At 47.4% G+C, this 18,839-nt stretch overlaps 2 protein-coding genes across 2 annotated transcripts; both read left to right on the top strand.

Moving 5' to 3' along the window:
• The first annotated feature begins 3,559 nt into the window (after positions 1-3,559).
• On the top strand, positions 3,560-9,211 carry LOC142574694 (solute carrier family 2, facilitated glucose transporter member 8-like). Its single transcript, XM_075683725.1, has 4 exons — positions 3,560-4,008; positions 7,239-7,500; positions 8,186-8,425; positions 9,173-9,211. Exons 1-4 carry the CDS (start codon positions 3,560-3,562, stop codon positions 9,209-9,211), a joined length of 990 nt encoding a protein of 329 aa, XP_075539840.1.
• A 306-nt stretch (positions 9,212-9,517) lies between these two features.
• On the top strand, positions 9,518-18,410 carry LOC142574116 (facilitated trehalose transporter Tret1-like). Its single transcript, XM_075683274.1, has 3 exons — positions 9,518-9,688; positions 13,654-13,836; positions 17,680-18,410. The coding sequence occupies exons 1-3, from the start codon at positions 9,545-9,547 to the stop codon at positions 18,373-18,375; spliced, it is 1,023 nt and encodes a 340-aa protein (XP_075539389.1). The 5' UTR covers positions 9,518-9,544; the 3' UTR covers positions 18,376-18,410.
• Positions 18,411-18,839: the final 429 nt, after the last annotated feature.

Here is an 18,839-nt window from a genome sequence, read left to right as displayed (position 1 = left end):
TCCGGAATGGTAAGAACCGATGTTAGCGTTCCTTTCTTATGCGAAGCATATTACTAGAGCTCAACCCAGCTCCTCAGGCGCGGCGGTGTCGCCTTCAAGGCTGACCACGTGACACCGTGACGTCACGACAGAGGAGAAACGGGGCTCCAACTCGCGCCGTCGCTCGAGGCGTCGCGGCGGTATATAAGGAGCTGCGCTTGTTTCTGGGTGGCTTTGGCTCAACTCTTGCAAGATGGGCTGGGTGGGAATCGAACCAGGGTCTCCGGAGTGTGAGACGGAGACGCTACCACTGAGCCACGAGTACGATGCTTCAAAGCGGTACAAAAGCGCCTCTAGTGAATGCGGTGTTGCCTTAGAAACGGGCTGTTTCTAAGGCTCAGGCGTGCGTCGCTTGCTCAGGCGCACATTTCGTTGCCGCGCCGAACGCTGAGTTGCTCGACGCTCACCGCGTCCAATGCGGGGCGCGTAGTCGCTGCGCCGTAGCCCATTGTCTTACACCCCTTGGCGGGTCGACGGGAACGCTATCGCGTTCCACTCTTGAAGGCGAAGCAGAGTAACGCATGAGTTGTTTCTTCGTCTAGCCGAACCAAATATAGCCAAGCAACAGCAGTTCACCAGGCTAAACAGTGGTTCAACAACTAAAATAAAGGCTAGTATGCTTCGCATCCTGGGCTTAACCTTAGCTAAGCCACAGACATTTTTTTTTTTCAGAGTATAAGAACCGATCTTAGCGTTCTTTTTATTTTTCAGAGTATAATTCGTACAGCAATAGAATTAATGCTTATGTTATATTTTTAACATAATGTTTATTGTTTATGGTTATGTTTGTTCTTTGGTTAAGCCACTGTGTTTGGACTGCATTTGTAAAGATGATCAAAGCTCTTGCCTAATTAAGGCAGTGGTGACTCACGTGCGATGATCATTTAATCTTACAAAAGTGAGGTAACTGTGAGGCTGATGGGGTGGGAGACAGAGAAGTAACTAAAAAAACTAGTTTTTGGGACAGTTTGATGATGCTTGCTGAAACTATTGTAGTGCAAAGAAAATAAATGTAACGAACGCAGGATCGGACACCACAGGTGCTACACTCACAAGTTATATCAGCAAAAGAAGTACGGATAGCGTCATCAATAAGTCAGGTGTGATTGAGAGTAGAATGCTGTGGCTTTGTTTTGCCATAATGAATCTGTGCGCATTTGATATTTTATATTGTTATTGCGTTAGTATACCCTACGGCATCAAAAGAAAAAGGTTACACATGGTTTTGAACCTCTGTCTTCCACATAAAGTCCAACATTATTCCACACTTTCTGCTGCTCTTCTAGGCGAATGTAATAAATCATTTGTTAGTGTACCACCCATATACTTTAATTGTGCCTGTCTTGCTTGCGCTAAAATGGCGTCCATAAAAGCGGAGATCTTGAGAAAATATGGATAGAGAGAGGCATAGGGGGGTTGACCTCAGCATTATTACTGGCCTGGTAAACTACAGCGCAGCGTAACGGCAGTGCCGAAAGTTGGTACGCCGATACCTTAAATGCAACTGCCTACAACACAGCAGCTTTGTGTGGCGGTGTTGAAGGCCGTAATATATTTCCATGTATGTAGATTACACCGGGAAATATTACCTATATACGCCAAGTATAAGAGTGCGGGACTTTTTTTGTCATTTCATTCAGGTCATCATGATCGTTGCCGTTCTTCCTTAAACCGCTGCTCAGGATCAACGTGCATAACATTGTGTAGGAGAGCGTGAATCCCTGGCTGGATTCCCGATCCTTGGGGATTACATTCCGATTGAGGTGATACACAAAATCGCTCGCGCACATAGCGTCGGGTGCAAATGCGGTGCCCCAAGGTGTCAAAACTATGCGATTCTCCGCTATTGCACTTCTTTCAAACTGGAGCGCGCGTGTTTCTTTGGCACGTTAAAATATAACTGTCATATTTTTCTCTGGCCGTGTGCCAAACATTACGCAGAACATTTGTATCTTGCGCATTGCAGCTTGCGACGCATCTTCTCCGCTATAAGAGGAAACCTGTGTACCATGGCTGGTTACGTTATGTTAAGTGGAAAGCCCGACGGAGTTCGAAATCAGTGAATTAGATAAAAACTGACAGCTTTTCTTTTTTTAGTTGGCCCGCGTCCGACGCTAAAGTGTGACACCTGTCGGCCGTCTCGTTTCACCTGTCAGAGCTAAACTTGCGCATTTCAGACGGCATCCACTAGGTGTCGAGATTAAGCACTTTAACTGCGACGCCTCCGCAGTCATTTCGTTAAGGGAGCCCTAGGGCTCCCAGACTCGCCCTCGACAGACTTCCTCCACAATATGGGGGTTCACAACACGCTAGTTGTGAACTGAGGCAGTACGAGTGTCTCAGTTGGAAAGATTAGGCCAGTCTAAAACTGGGGAGAAAAATCATGGAATGGATAGGAATCCAATGCGGCAGGTGTGCCCCGACTGACAAGAAGGACATTTTATTGGACGTGCGTAAACGCTTCCGAATCGCCCCCTACCTAAAAATATGCATCCTATCTACAACAACGAGAGGAGAGCTCACAGGGCTAAGGCTCTAGCAAATAAACTTAAAACACACCGCACTGGCGCATAAAGTAGCGTACGTGGACGCCGCTTGCGGCAGAGACGGGGCTGCGGTATCGACGGTGGTTAATGGCGACAGGTGCGTTAAGATAGCGTGTTCCACGTGCACGAGAGACGCCTGTACAGCCGAGGAGGTTGCAGTAGCGCTCCCTTATGCGGGTACAAAAGCGGGAGTAATATTATGCGATAACAAATTAGCTATCCGAAATTTTAACAAAGGGAGAATCTCGGACGAAGCCCTCCATATTGTACTCAAAAACTCTCCCAGGAGGGACATAACTTTTATTTGGGTTCCGGCCCAAGAAGGAAGTCCTAGGCAACAAAGCCGCTCACGAGCTCGCCCGAGCACTCTACCACCGGGCAACTCTAGAGCAGCCAGTTCCAGGGAGCAAAGATAGCATCATCACGTACAGGCAAATTGTAGATCATTACAAAGCCGAAATAAGAATCTTTCCGCCTCCACATCGGTCTCTCTCTCTCTGGAGGACGTTCGCATCTGGCGGCTCCTCCAGGGAAACAATTATACATCCCTACATTGCATCTACTTAACACAGACGAGGGACTATAATGACGCCCTCTGCAAAATTTGTAAGCGAAAAGGTAAGCTAGACAATATAATATGGGAGTGTGCTGGCTCCCCAGGGGCCAAGGAAAACATTGACAGTAAGGAAGCCTGGGAGGCGTTGCTCCAGAGCGAGGCTGAAGACGACCAGCGTCGAGCAATCCGCCTGGCCGTTGAGGCCGTGAAGACACACCGTCCTCAACGCGAGGGGACTGCTTCGTCATCTCCTCCCCCCCTACCTACGTGTAGGTTAAAAGGCGGGCACCCCAGCTTGGTGGAATATTAAAGTTTTCAGTCAATCAATCAATTCGTGCCACGGCGAACGTGCTTCACTGGCTCGCGCAAAGAGCTTCACGCAAAGAAGAAGAAGAAGAAGAAGAACACGCCGAGAGAGATGACGCGGACGGCTTTCGCATCGCACCTCTCCGCGAGTGCCGCTCCCTCGTCGCAACAGTCCACGAGTGCGGCAGCCTATCCGACCACGAGCCTGTGGACGACGGTCGGGGCGGCGACCGACACGCGTGCCACGTCGGCGGCCTTCACCACCGGTTCCGACAGACGGGCCGCAGCTTCGGCGCCAGCCCACGCTCTCGCGACGAACCGCATCCCGGAGACAACGTGGCGTTGGTTCGAGTCGCGCACGCGGGCCGGACAGTTGCCGACGGGGCAGCAGAGCCGTGGGTCCTCGGACGCCAAGCGGCTCGCCTCGTTCGCTGCCTCGTGGGCCGGTTCGCTGAGCGTGGGCGCTTCCGTGGGCTACTCGCTGCCGGCTGCCCGCAGTCTCAGGCGCACCACGGACAATGCGACGGAGTACTTCCACATCAGCGACAAGGAAATCTTCTGGTAAGGCGCGGCTTATGTATGCGCCGCTCAAAAAAGAAAAAAAAAGTGAGAACGTGAGAAAAAGTCTTAATTAAAGACAGTGCGAATGTTCGATAGTCCAAGTGCGAATTGAATAGCCCTCCCATGATATTAGATTTGTGTTTGAATCTAGAATTAACTGTTAGAAGTTGTCGAATATTCGTTTCTGTTCGAATATGTCGGATCATCGGGGGAGAGACTGACACAGATGGGGACTCTTCCGAATTACGCTGCTGCAGGAGAATAGCGGATGCTGAATAGAAGTATCACTACCACTCAGCGAACGCATAAAGCAGCGAAGAAGTTTCCTACTTAAAAGCGCCTTAGTTTACGGAACATACAGTTCCAAAATGCATTACGCATATGCGTTTTTGTCGCTGCCATCTTGAGATGTAACCTCAGCGTTTCAACTACCCCTCCCCCCTCTCCTTCAAATGTAATGCCGTCTTTTTCGCTCTGGGTATGTGCTAAATATAAAAATAAAGCATCAAGACGACTTTTTCTTCAACTGGAAAGTTTCTGTTCTGAGAATTCGGTATGGCTTTCTTTTGTAGTTTCGAGCTACAGCAGGGCGGATGACAATTTTCGCCTTCACGGAGGCAACAGCAACACATGTTGAGGGAAAAAAGAAAACAAAAGAAAAGAATACATAATTGTTCGCAACACTACAGCAGGAACTAATACGCTACATATCACTCGATTATAGGCATGAATACATGTCATACGTGAGAAATGAATATCGCCAAATAAGTTCACTCAGCAAATTACAACATTCTTTGCCCTTATGCAACAAGGTTACCAGACATCAACTACAACTAAAAACAGCAACTGCACTAAACAACAATGCTTGCAAATAAGTACACGTAATAGAATGGTATGTAAAACAGCGCCATCGATGGGCATATTAGTGTTTTCTCTTTAAACGTACTGTTTAATTTAGTTATTGTAGGTATGTTATGCCTCAGGTGGCTCTAGTTTGTAATAAGTGTGAACGTTCACTACTTTCCATATTTCCGGACTTCGCGTGCATTCGGTATTAATGCTCAAGGTACCCAGTAAAGGGAAATAAATTTTTAGCAAATAGCGAAGAAACATAAAGTGATTGCAATAACCTATGCTTATATATGTCTTCCCAGATCAGTTTGTCACTGAGAAACGTAATGTCGCCTATATGACATGTAGCATTCTTTCGTTGTACCAAATCGGCACATGATTTCTTTGCAATAGGGTAGTAATCAATAACTAAACTATGCTAAAATACTTTCGTTCTGAAGTTTCATACTTTACTGTGGTAGCTGTATTATTGGTGATAAAACAACAAAATAAGGTACTCCGCATTTTCTGTTCTGTCCCCACAAACTGCAAATCTTTCTTTTTTTTTTCTGGCGTCGCCGCAGCCTGCGCTTATGTTTCTGACTTACAATGAACGACTCAAGAAAATAATGTCCGAAAGCGTGGAATCAAGCTGCATCTATCGCGAAACAGCATTTGTTAGAAATTTGCGCACGAATGAGCCAGCGGTTTAGCCGTAACGCTCACGTGCACTAGACGCTTAATGTTTACGCAGCATCTGGTACAATGAGCGAACAAGGACAAGCACCTTATGGTCATCCAACTTGCCCGACCATAGATTAGTTGGAGTATATTCGGAATATTCAGCGAAAGATTACCAACAATCAAAGGCGTCTCTGTATAGAGCAACTCTCGCCCCACGCAGATTCTTAGCTGTCGCAAAGACAGTCGCAGAAATATTTGAAGTTCCTGAGCCGGCAGTTGCTGTTATGTGACCTCCGGCTTCCCGAGAAAACCCTGAAGTACTAATAAGCATTTCAGGTTTCCAAATTCATGAGAGGGTTTTAGGTAGCCCAATTATGGAGCAATATTTCTTCTTTGTAATTTAACAGAACCGAATGTCCATACACATGGATACTGGTACTCTGAAGTAGGTGCACAGGAAACAAACTGGATGTTAGTACTGTGCACCCATTAACTTCCTTGTCAGTTTCATGCAATTTGCATCCTCGTTTGTTACTTTCGATCGAAAAAAGATTTTTAGCTAATAAATTATCGGGCTTACGTGGAGTGAAATTTCGGGAAAACAACTGCGATCAGCCTGAATGCAGCGATGCACTTCACAAGATGTGTACCGGTGTCGAATGTTCTTGGACCAGCCAACCTTACGGCATCGCGCAGCGTTCTGGATATCGTCATTCCGAAGAAAAAATTTACTGCTTTCAACTTTCGGGCTTGCGTACTTGTGTATGGATTTTTCTTGTTTCTTACGACGTTTCCACCGTCATCTTTATTTCTGTCCTTGGGCACCTCATTCGGCAAATTGAGCAGCCACTCTGCAATACGCGCCATAATTAAAGCCATCTGCACTAAAATCCTGTTCAGAAGCACTACTGCAGCGTCCTATACCGTTGTGCGCGCAGATGTTTACTCTTCAGCAAAAATAATTGATAGAGTATCGTCGTCTACCAAAGAAACTGTTGCCATTTACCACATTTTCATCAAGAACACCTTGCAATGCGATTAGTTAGTCCGCAACTCACGTGCCGAAAGTAATGGGCATAATCACGTAGAGTATCTGCTGCGAAACGTGTTCATGCTCCAAGCATTCATTTCAGAATGATGTGAGACTTTTCAGTTACGCCCTGTTTTGTCCAAACACAGCCAGGTGGCAGCGCAAATCGCCAAACAGCAGTATGAACGAGCGTTCGTGACACGTCGTTCGTTTTGTAAAAAAAAAAAAAAACATTTAACAGATGCCTACACAAGTGGACGTCAGGTCTCACAAGGGTAAAAACGAGCAAATTCGTATTGGATAACCTGCGTACCACGCGCCTCTATGTGAAGTGCTCGGGCTGCTGATAGCGGTTGCCATAGTAAAGTATGTGTAAAGGACTCAGCTGCCTTACGAGTATACTGTGTAGGGCCACTTCACGTACGCGCACATTGACGCCACATAAGTTGGCAAATGGTCTGCTAACAAAAGCGCACGGTGTGTTCCTTTGTACATTCCACTGATCACTAGCATACACTGCCAGTCAGTACTGCATCGTCATGTCGTCATGCCGCATTCATCTCGTCTCTTTCCCGCAACTCTGCAGTCATTTTCCCCCGACGGTGGGGTAGCGGGTCGGCTACGAGCTCCTGCGGACAGCCGCCCTATTAACTGTTCACGTCACTAAACTTCATCCCTCACTCAGGTTCGACTCGCTTCTCCTGCTGGGCGCCGTGTTCGGATCGCTATGCGCCTGCTACGCGGTACACTCGCTCGGTCGGCGCAGGATGCTGGCGGTGGGCTGCCTCGGCTCGCTGGCCTCGTGGTTGGTCATGGCCGCTGCCTCTGCCGACTCCATCCACCTGCTCACGGCCAGGGTGCTCGGAGGACTGTGCACCGGCATCGTGTCGCTCGTCGTTCCCGCCTACACCGCCGAGGCGTCCCCCGCCAAAGACCGCGGAAAGACGGTGAGCAGCTGCTGGGACACTTGACGCAGCAGTTGTGGGTTGGGCCACTTCCGAAAGCATTTGCGCGAGTGTCATCTGTTCACGGGTTCGGCTTCTAACCGCGCAGGTAGTATATTAGCCCAATTTTATTTTCCTGTTCGGTAATAACTCTACACTTCAAGTAAGGACCCCTCACTGACCTCTCCTATCATTTTCTTGGCTTCAGTGAATGTATATACTTCCTGTTGTTAAGGCACTAAAGAAATTGATCCGCTTCGGTTCTCGTGATTGTTCTCGCCCATTGAGCTAATCGTTTGTCTATCCAATCCGCATGCTCAGTCAACGAACTGACTTTCTAATGCCTAGAACACACGCGACGGACATCGAGCGCGAAAATCTTCTTTGCAACTGAAGAGAACCCGCCACGAACTCGTCCCTGAAGTTCCAAGAAGAACCTCATCACTAAATTCTGCAGCGCATCTCTGGTCGTATTGCGCCATTTTCCCTTGCTGGCTCACGAACGCTTCGCGCACACCCGGTGCCCACAATGCGTGGGATCCGCATATATATTTCTTTTTTTTTGTGCTCGCTATTCTGTTCAAATTTGCTCTGTAGAATCGCAAGCGCGTGACTTACTATATATGAACGCACATTGTGAAGGCTGCGAAACCGCAAGGCCCTGCCTGCCTTCTTCATAACCCCGCAGTGCGGCGCCTACCAAACGGGCGTGGCTGCGGGAGTGCTCATCATGTATGCCTTGGGCAAGTTCGCCAACTGGTCACAGCTGGCCCTGTGGTGCGCGATGCCGCCGGCGATGGCGCTCCTGCTGCTCTGGAAGGCCGTCGAGTCACCTCGCTGGCTGTACGAGAACGCGCAGCACGAGGACGCGCATAAGGCGCTGAGGATCCTTCGAGGCAACACCCTCGAGGCGAACGCCGAGTACGAGGCAAGTGCTTGCACACCACCCTCGAACAATGACGCGTATATTGTTCTGACAGAACAGAGTCCCATTCAGAGCTCAACGAAAGATTGCCAGAGTCAGGAAACGGAAAATCGTTTAACGAAAGGACGCGGGAAGTTTTGCATAGACAGGTACATGCAGGTAAATATATAGGCGGATGGTAAAGATGGAGAAGCAAAACACGTTAGGTAAGGTTCCCGCCACCAGTGTGATAGATTGCCTCTATGCCAAAGGCAACGGCATAGAGGTAATGTCTTTAATGTGCATTAGAAATTAGTAATAATAAGGTTGCATCGCTCTCATTGCTCACTGTCCTGGGTTTGCCGTCCTTTCGTGGCGTATCGCCGAGTCAGGACACAGAAAACCGGCGTCTACAGCACTGACTTCAACGAAATCGTGCCAGTGAGCGCACATGTTTTCGGCGTCACCCACCGCGGTGTTTCACTGGCTATGGCGTCGCGTGACTAAACACGAGATCGCGGGGTCGACTCCAGGCCGTGGCAACCGCGTTTAGTTTTGGGGGAGGGGGGGGGATGCAAGAACGCTCTTGTACCGGAAACTAGGTGCACGTTAAAGAACCCCTGGTAGTCAAAATCAATCGAGAATACCACAATACGGCGTGCCTCATAATCAGGTCGTGATTATGGCTCAAGAAAATCCCAAAATTTTAATCTCTCTGCAATAAAACCCTGAATCACGCATGAAACTCAAATGTATACCGTCGGTTCATAGGAATCTCTAAAACACGACGTTCCACCGACTCTGCCGTGATAAATGCTGTGGAAACAACGGATTTAATCCTGGGAAAAAATATCTCATGTACGTTGTTTCTTGGACATTTCGGGACATTGCCTGGTTGTGGCTATTTTGGACTTTCCTCTGGCACGCACCACGCTTCAGTTTCTGCGGCGACCACGAAGCATAACACTTTGGTTCTGAAATCTAAATGGCCTAAAAATACATTTTTTTCCATACATTACAAGAATTTCTTGTTTCTGCATTATTTTAATTTTTTAATCCTGCACCCCGCTGTCTTATTATAATGCGGCATCCCCGCGTTCGCAGGAGATCGAGGCGATCTACGTGAAAACGCCAACGCCCCTCATGCACTACATGCTGGCCGTGCTGGTGATGTTGGTGCAGCAGTTCTCCGGCGTCAACGCAATCCTGCTCTTTGCCTGCGGCCCCCTTCACGCGGGCTTTGGATACGCGTCGCACGACACATTCATCGTGCTGTCATGCTTGCAGGTACTGGCCTACAATAGCTGTTCCGTAGAAACAAGCGCAAATTAATATCAACTTCAGTGCGAGATACGACCGCACAACATGCGTAAGCTTCCGCAGCGTTGTCGGTTGTGTATGAAGTGGAGAATATTATACGAAACGAATGAAACCCAGACGCAAGAAATCTCGGACTTTCCTTTTAATTGTAGGAGGGCACTTTTCAACATTCCTAAGCCTGGCACGTCCGCGTCTAGTATGTTGTCCACTGAGAGTGAAAATTATTGGCGCAGTTATATATAAATACTGTCGGCGAAATTCTTCTGAAAGTCGTAAAATTTTGGGTTTCCCCTTGCTTTAGTAAACGTGCCTATGCCGGCGCGCTACATCCACCACGTGTGTCATCAAACGTGCATTTTAACCGCTGAAGCTCGTTCATTGAATCCCGCTTCTATGCTTAGAGTTATTTAGCTTGACATCTCAAGTCAGATTATTTATATAGCATAAATTCTACGTTTTTCTTAACTGCAGTAAAGGAGGTTGGACCAGTATAATGTTACGAATTCTTTTAATCTACCGGATACTTCTTTATCTTTTATTCTACCGCTAATGACTGAACGATCTTAGTACTAACATATAGGCGCACAGTTTGTAAATCTAGTGCATAGCTTTCAGTTCTGCGTCCAGTGAGCTACTTCAGTGCTTTCTTTTGCCATTTGTCGAGAAGGGCAGTGCGCATCTATTTACTGTGCTCCGATTATTCGGCGTTTGTCAAAAGAACCCATGCAACATTTGTTTTAAATAGGTGAAAACAGGATGTGTAAGCGCTGTCTTTAGACAAATTATTCATGTATGTCAGCATCCTAGGTTGTTCATGCCTACCGCCTACCCAAGCTTTTTTTCTAAGGTTGTTTCTATATACAGAGAAATTAACCTTTTTAAGTGCCTTTGTGCTGAGCAACCGACACATTAGGCCCGTGCAACAATAACTACCTTGGAAATTTCGTTTCATAAAAAAATGAAGCCTATAATATCGTTATTTTTTTCATATTATAGTATCAGCTAGGTAGCTTTTGAGCTAAGAAGAAAATCCACATTGCAAAACAGCCGAGCGCATTACAATTGAGAAGTGTGATGAGCGATTATATTAATAAATAATGAATAAGCTTTATGGTGGCTTTCATTTGTCATTGAACATCCGCGAAATATCCCAGGGTAGAAACCGCGCAATCAAGCGGAGGTGGAGCGGTGATGGGGGGGGAGGTGAAATATTATTTAGCCATTTTTCCATTTTCCATTTTTTTCATTTTTTCCCACAAGACTGTGTTCAAAATAACAATGCAGATCTGACCACGGTGAAATGGTTTGCAGTCACCTTTCGTGATTCATAAAACTTCTAGTACGGTCAGTTGGCTCGTTATTTAGGGTGAACTAATCAAACCCTTAGTTTAGGGCATTGGTTTTATTTCACAAAGTTGTAGAGCATGTTCCCAAGCGACAAGCTTAGTTGTTTCATGCTGGTGACACAATGCTTAGTACTTTCGCAGAACAGTGGAAAGGTCACGATGTATGAAAAAAAATGACGTCACTACGCCTTTGCGAAACTAAATGCGCGACGAGACAGCAGCCCTCGCTTTCGGGCGCCTCCTCAAAGAACGAAACGTGCATGCGGGCCACAATGATGCTAACGGCTTTGGCCTTAACGACAAAGCTAGGCACTGTTATATGTTAGGCACTGCTATAGAAAATCTGATGCTGAAGTCTTGATTTGATTAGCCAACATCGGAAGAATGGGGTAGGACATAAACTTTTATCCTTTAACGTTGCCTCATTCAGAAAGGAAAGTGCAGCTTCTTTCAACGTTTTTTTTTGTGTGTGTGTGTTTCAGCTACACTAAGTGCTGGTCGCGCATGCCTATAAAGTTGCGGTGTAAATAAGTCGACCCTTTGGCTATGCGCGTCGCTAGATTTGAATGGCTGCTGCACGGTGACACACGACATGCGTTTATGCGTTTGTAGTACTTTAGAAGCCTGAAAGTGTATTTGTATTTGTCAACAGAAATGTAGAAATTGCAGGGCAAACTTTAAATGCCTACAGTAATTTAATATCAGAGACGAAGTAAACAGGGCCGAGATTTTGTAGCGATGCCTTCCTTCACAATGCTATGCCACTATTATCTACCGTTCACGGCCGGCTGATCAATTGATAACGCTAGCGGAGCATCGTCCTTTACTACTGACGAAACGGAAAAAAAGGAACGCGAAAAGAAATAGCATTGGCAACGGCATCGCTGCAACAAAATCGTGGTCCATATGAGTATTTTAAGTAGGGACGCAGCTGAGACAAATCCCTGTAATTCCCATCAATCCCATGCTGGATAAAGCACTCCATTGGAGGCAGGCATAAACACTGCCGACAAATTTCCCCGTAGTATTATTTAACATGAATCTCATTGAATTATAAAACAGCGTCAGCACTTACTCATGAAGCTTAAAATTGTCAAATGCGATAAATTAAAACTGTACTTCAGTGGTGAAACCCGAAACAAAAGCTCATATCTTATTCTCATGCAGTCAACATGCCGAAATCTTTCGTTGAAAGCACATCTCAGAGAGCCTGAATCAAGGCTCCCGCAAGGGTAGTGAAATTGTTTTTTGCGAAGCTGGCGGGCATCTATAAAGCCAGGAAAAGAGAACATGCTGCAGAACTGCTCCGAACGCGAATTGTAAGCGTGTACGCAAGCATATAAGTGAATCCGTATTTCGTATAAGCAACACACAAAGCGCACAGCAAGAACTAATAGCAAAGTCTAATTTGACACACACGTTTCCGATAGACTTTAATTTTTCTGTTAACTTCCGGCTTTCGTTTTTGTTTTTCCATTGTAAAAATGTCGTTAAATATCTACATTATTTCAGTAGGATCGAAAGCCATTTTAGTGACTTTGACTTGGGGCCCTATAACGTAAAACTATTCCTATATGTTTCTATTCCAATCTCCTGACGTCAAAGTTCCGTAACCACCGACGCAAGCACCGGGCGGTCACCTGCAGGGTTGTCTGAACAGACCAATCAAACGCTCTCCTCGCTCATAGGAGGTCACTTTTGTTTGCTTGAAAAACGAATAACGTTGCCTAAACTGAGCGGCTTGTCGTATCTAATTGGCTGACAAGAGGCGAGGAGAACACTCAAGTGGAGAGGGATTCACTGGGGCAGAGCCAGTGCACTGAAAATCGACAACCGGAAGAAGACGGTGGTGCCGGCGTGTGCGATTTGTCGGCTTTCCCTTACTTGGCTTGTGGTGGCTGGTCGAAAATCACGGCGGCATGCAACGGAAGCTTAAGAATGACGCTAAAGTGACCCTCAGCAAAGAAGAGTTGGCAGAATGAGGTGGTAAACGTGCCGAAAGGCCTCGAAAACTTTACACGGCCACGCAAGAAGTTTTATGATACGCAAATACACCCATGCTCTCCGGCAGGTGCGAGTAGCCAGCGTCTCAGCGATCGGCGGCAGCAATCTTTTATTCCTTTTGCAACGGAATAGCCTGCGGCTATTCTGAAAAAAATTCAGTTTTGTTCGACATATTATTGCATCTTTATCGCGTACACGTCACTTTGACGCGGTGAGTTTGTGCGGTTTTGTGACGTCGCGTGAAAGGCAGGTGAAGTGGATGCAGCCCGAAAACTTTTTACCAATAGCCAAGGGCTAATGGCGAAAAGGGGTCGAATCAGAAATAACTGTTTTTCTTTTTCTGTCAACTCACGCATAATTAGTGTGTACACATCATATCAGATGGAGAGGTATCGCGGTTTTCGTGACGTCGTGTGACAGACAGGTGAAGTGGGCGTGGTCGAAAAAAGTTTTTGACCAATCGTGGGGGCTGATAGCAGAATTGGAATAGAAAAGTTTGGAATAATTTTACGCTATAGCGCCCTTGGTAATGTAGCGGTGCTCAAGATTGTTCTTGACACTTGCGTTTGGCCTCGGTTGCAGTTTGTGACGACCGCAGTAGCTGCTCATCTGCTCGACGCGGTGGGCCGAGTGAAACCCCTGGTGGTGTCCGTGGTCGTGAGCACCGGGAGCGTGATGGCCTTGGGCGGCGTTTACTTCGGCGTCTCGCATGATGAACGGGCGCTTGACACCTACCTCGCCGCTCGCATCACCGTAGTCTGCAAGGTAAGCTATACGACCGAAGCAAAAAAAAAGACCATAGTTCCGCATAGCAGCAGGCGCTTTAATAGGTGATACCGCCAACTTCTCAAATGTAGAGCTTCTTTGCCATGTGCAAAACGCTGTCCGCTATAGCATCCAAAAGTGTGCACGCGAACACGTCATCACTATGAAATTCTGCCTGATGCACAAACCTCCGCACAAATAAGCAAGAGCAGATGTTGACTTTTGGCTCATTGCTTATGACGTTGAGTTTCCAAATATACAGTGAAAAAAAGCACGGTTTCAAATCCCATGGTGGTGACGGCGGTAGTAGGTAAGGCTTTGTTTTAAAGCATAAGCTTTGCTTAGCTCGTTTCTCAATGGTCGTCGGTGTTGACGTCCATAAGGGTGCTCCATGGGCGCGCCCACGAGGGCGCTTCTAGTGAGCACATTTTGGTCATGGTTCCCTCTAAAGCCACTAGACGGTGTTCTCCTACGATCATCATCAGAGTACCTCGATACCAAGCACAGCTTTCAGGATGGGAGCATGGTATCTGTAGGCACCATATTGATTCACACCTGCGCTGTGCCACCTTCGAGTGTCTGCGAAAGTCGTTGCGATTTTGCCAAAATCGTCCACATTATAATATATAGTACGGGAAAAGTGGGTCAAAAGCCATAATTTGGTAAAATAATTTGTTCGGCTTCGTTTATGTAGTCGTAAGAAAGATTTGGACACAAAAACTAGACATTTGAGAGCGATGCTTATTCGGGAGCTCCTATCCAGTTAGATTCGAACGAAGAAGTCGTTTTATTCCGATTAGCATTCTTTGCTACTTCAGGCATTTTCAGCCTATCTCTCTCTCTCTCTGTGTGTGCGTGTGTGTGTGTGTGTGTGTGTGTGTGTGTGTGTGTGTGTGTGTGTGTGTGTGTGTGTGTGTGTGTGTGTGTGTGTGTGTGTGTGTGTGTGTGTGTGTGTGTGTGTGTGTGTGTGTGTGTGTGTGTGTGTGTGTGTGTGTGTGTGCGCGCGTGTGTGTGTGTGTCCACCATCGCCATTCGATCTTCTTGATCCGACTACCATCATGTCATTGTCGTCACGTCCTCTATACGCCGACCGAGTGGCTCAACATGTGCTTTACATGGACGAATAGGTACGCGACAGTAGACGCGAAGCAGCCGTGCACGTCGCATCGTAGTTGTTCGAGTTTCATATTTCGACATCATACAGTCGCCATGCATTCATTGCATCATTGCTGTGATGCTGTCGTGGTCGCTCTGGCGTCGGCACTCTAGCTTCGCCATCCGAGCAACGTCATGCTGTCTTGTTCACGCCGTCGTCGTCACACAGTCTTCGTGATACAGTCGACGACATGTCCTCGTCTTCATCCCATTGTCCTCACACACTTATCAATCCAGCATTGTCACTGTGTCGTCGTCATACATTTGTCGTCATCCATTCATTATCATGCAGACATCAGGATGTCGTCACGGTCGTTCATTTATCTTCACTTTAACTTCGTGATACCACCGTCGCCATGCCATCGTCGTCACGTCGTCGTTTTACCATCGTTGTCACATCAGTAACTGCATGCCATTTTCATCATGCTGTCATCGTCACGCTGTTTTTTTTTTCATCGCCATCCCTTCGGACACGTCAACCCATTGTCTGCATATCATCGTCGTTTCTTTGACGTGATTTCTTCTTCGTCATTCTATCGTTCTTGTACTGGTGTCATTCAATCATGTATATGCCACAGTTGTCACGCCATTCTCCTGTCGCAGTGTCGTCATACAGTCGCTGCCATGCATCCGCTGTCACAGCATGGTTGTCGTCATGCCGTTGTGGTACTGCGATCATCGTCGTTGCAGCTTCGTCATCCGGTTGTCATCATATCATCGTCGCCACGCAATCGTCGTCAAACACTCGGTCGTATTGCCATGACGTGGTGGTCAGGCTGTCGTCATGTGCCATCGTAATCACATCAGAACCTTCCTCTCGCTCTGGTCATGCCTTGTTTGTTGTTCCATCGACGCCATTCTTCCATCGTTAGTGAGTCGTCCTCATACAATCGTCGTGCAGGCCGCCACGCTCATCGGCGACATGGGAAGGCGTGTGCCATATATAGGAAAGTGGACCGATAGCGGAGATACGCACCCACCACCACTGGAATCATGAGCGCCGCCTGTGGAGTTGCAGGGGTCGCACCTCGACACTGCATAAGAAGAGACCGAACCATCGGAAGAGACAAGAAACCATCGGAATTACTCAGCACCGAATGGAAAGCATTCACGCAGAAATTCCTGTGCTAGTTGTCTAAGAATGCGTAAGCATTGTGCCACTTACTCATCTCCACGAAGCCCGTTGTCATTATCGATGTTATGGAAGTTGATCCGACCAGTATGATCCCTTATCATCCATAAACAGTCGTTGATAACCGTATCATGTTCGTTATGGAACATAAGGCAGGTTTAATTATTATAGTTTATTACGGCACTAGCACCCACCACCATTTATGTTAAATCAGGTGACGTTAATTAGCCACAGTTAATTAGGATAGAGTTAAGGCAATCAAACGCTCGAATTAATGCTGAAAACTGAATTAAGGTGACTTTAGCGAAGCTCTTGCAAAACCGCCACTACATTTGCTCAAGGAGGTATACAATGTTGGCTTGATTGTTCGGATGCTTGTTTTGAGCTTCTTCTCTATTGAAACGTGTGCGGTTCTGTGTGCCTAATGGGTCATTTCAATGAGTGTATTCACTGTTCGCTTCACTTTGCTGAGCACTTGTAGCCACTGCCTTACGTGGCTATGAGCCATTTCATTTTTAAGGCGAAAGCCTTAAGTGACTCATACCCCCGATGGTGTGGACAGTGCGGCGTGCGTCACAGAAAGTCATGTGTGCTCGCCTCGCGCAGACACGCGATCGTGCCACTGCTCGCGCATTCGTCGTTGTCTTCCGCCACAGCTGACTCATATGCCGCTCATGATGCCAAAAGAAATGCAAAGTTGGTTAAACACACAGGTAATTCAACCAGTCGAACCCACGACCTTCAGTGGGACCAAAATTCAATGGCACCAAAATTGATGGTGCCACCACTGATGGTCGAATCCACGATATTTGCTTTTTATGAAGGCGAAGTTAATTCAGGCACATTTATTTAATGTGTACTAATTGAAGGCACTCTAACGCATTACCTTCGATGGGAGTCGAACTCACGACCTTTGGCGCTAATTAAGGTGAACTGAATTAAGGTGCAGGTAAATAAGCTGGGGTTAAGGCACTCGGTCCCACAACCTTTAGTGGGAGTCGAGCAGTCGACCTATGGTGAGAGTTGAACACACGACCTTCGGTGTTAATTAAGGCGAATATAGTTATGGCACCGTTACTTAAGATTAACTTACTTAAGCCACTCAAACCCACGACCTTTGGTGCTAGAAAACAGTAGGAAGTAAGAACGCGTTCGAATGATGATGTCAATTAAATGAATGTCTCGTGAACGCGCAGGCTGTCGCCTTCATCCTCTTTAGCGCATGTTAAAGTGACTGTCAACTTCTTCAAAGAAGTATCTATGAAGAACTGGTGCATGTTGCTGTTCGTAACTTATTGTTTTTATGCCATTGTGACTGTTACAAACAAAATTTCCAGGCTCGCCAAGAGAAAAACTGAAATATTTTGCACTCTGTATGGCTTTCACAGCTGCATACATTGCTTCTTTCGCTCCAGGTGGCCCCACATGCATGCCCCTTCGTATTACTCGTTCCTACGTTTGTTGATGGCTTCGGTATGGCCTGTTGAAATGTGTGCATAGCTCAAAAGATGCTTGTTGCTTGAATTCAAGCAAGCGTGCGACCGTACCCATCGCAGGTCATCTTCACCATCGGTTTCTCTCTCGGTCTCGGTCCGGCGTCCTGGGCTCTCGCCGTCGAACTGGCACCGCTACGCAACAGCGGGTTCGAGTTCGGAAGCGTGTGCGCTTTCCATTGGGCCTCGGCGCTTGCCATCCTGAGCATGTTCAGCATCGTGGGCACCACGACCGCGTCGCTGGCGCTGCTGGTCTTCTTGTCCGGCGCCGTCACGTTCGCGGGCGGCATGACCGCCTTCAAGCTACTGCCGGACACGCGATGCGTCAGCCTCGAGGTAATCCTGCTGCGAGGCCAGGCGCACGTGACCACCCGCAGGGCGTCCGACATTATGCACGCGCTCGAGCCCCCCAGCGCGCTGCAGCAGATGACCAGGGCAGAGCACGAAGGCCCCAAGGCACTGCGAGGCGAACACAAAGGGCACCAGCAGAAAGACGAGCGCCGATCGTCCGCTACGAACACCGCCAAGCCAAAGGACAAAGCTCGTGCTAAGCCTCCGGCCAAGCCACAAGCAAGGGCAGAGCCTAGAGCTAAGCCCGAGGCCAGGGCTAAACGTGGCGCTGTGGAAGCGGTTGTGTCGGGCGAAGCTGAGGGCAAGTCCGGCATGCTGAGCGCTGAAACGCCTGCCGTTTCGCCCGACGAAGCTGCTGCTCAGGAGAAAGAGGAAATGTCAGGTGCCGACGAGGAAGAGCAACCGTAGGCGCCCCTCGCTCGCGCAGCGTGGCGCCGGACACTCGAGGTTCGGTTGGCCAGTGGCGCGAGACAATTGCACGCTGGACGGTGGACCGAGTGAGATGCGGCGCATATTGGGGCGCAATATTGCTTAATGCCGTCTACTCCCGTGCAACATTTCATTCGTCCGCTTTGAATGACTCTGTTTTGTTAGTTTTCAATTTTTATTGAAGTTTATTTCATGGCGTAACGCCAAATCTTAAGCGTCACGAATTCACGGCGTTACTGTTTGTGTTCGCGCTTCTCTTTAGTGAATCTTGATTTAGGAATATATATTGTGTTTAGGTGCGCAATCTTTGGTCTTCTTCCTTTCCTTACAAGTGATTTGAGCCTTTAAGGCACCGTGTTATATATATATATATATATATATATATATATATATAATGCATGCTGTGCCTGTAGTAACATAGTATAGGCGCTACTAACGCCAAA

The sequence above is a fragment of the Dermacentor variabilis genome, chromosome 3, assembly GCF_050947875.1.
Source record: "Dermacentor variabilis isolate Ectoservices chromosome 3, ASM5094787v1, whole genome shotgun sequence".
Lineage (NCBI taxonomy): Eukaryota > Metazoa > Arthropoda > Arachnida > Ixodida > Ixodidae > Dermacentor > Dermacentor variabilis.
The sequence above is the reverse complement of the archived record's forward strand: the minus strand, read 5'-3'. Positions and strand labels throughout refer to the sequence as shown.

Coding starts and splice junctions, on each gene's coding strand:
- LOC142574116 (XM_075683274.1), top strand. CDS start 9,545: ATGCACTACATGCTGGCCGTGCTGGTGATGTTGGTGCAGCAGTTCTCC. Junction 9,689..13,653: donor TCGTGCTGTCATGCTTGCAG/GTACTGGCCTAC, acceptor CCTCGGTTGCAG/TTTGTGACGACCGCAGTAGC. Junction 13,837..17,679: donor GCATCACCGTAGTCTGCAAG/GTAAGCTATACG, acceptor TACCCATCGCAG/GTCATCTTCACCATCGGTTT.
- LOC142574694 (XM_075683725.1), top strand. CDS start 3,560: ATGACGCGGACGGCTTTCGCATCGCACCTCTCCGCGAGTGCCGCTCCC. Junction 4,009..7,238: donor AGCGACAAGGAAATCTTCTG/GTAAGGCGCGGC, acceptor TCCCTCACTCAG/GTTCGACTCGCTTCTCCTGC. Junction 7,501..8,185: donor CCAAAGACCGCGGAAAGACG/GTGAGCAGCTGC, acceptor ATAACCCCGCAG/TGCGGCGCCTACCAAACGGG.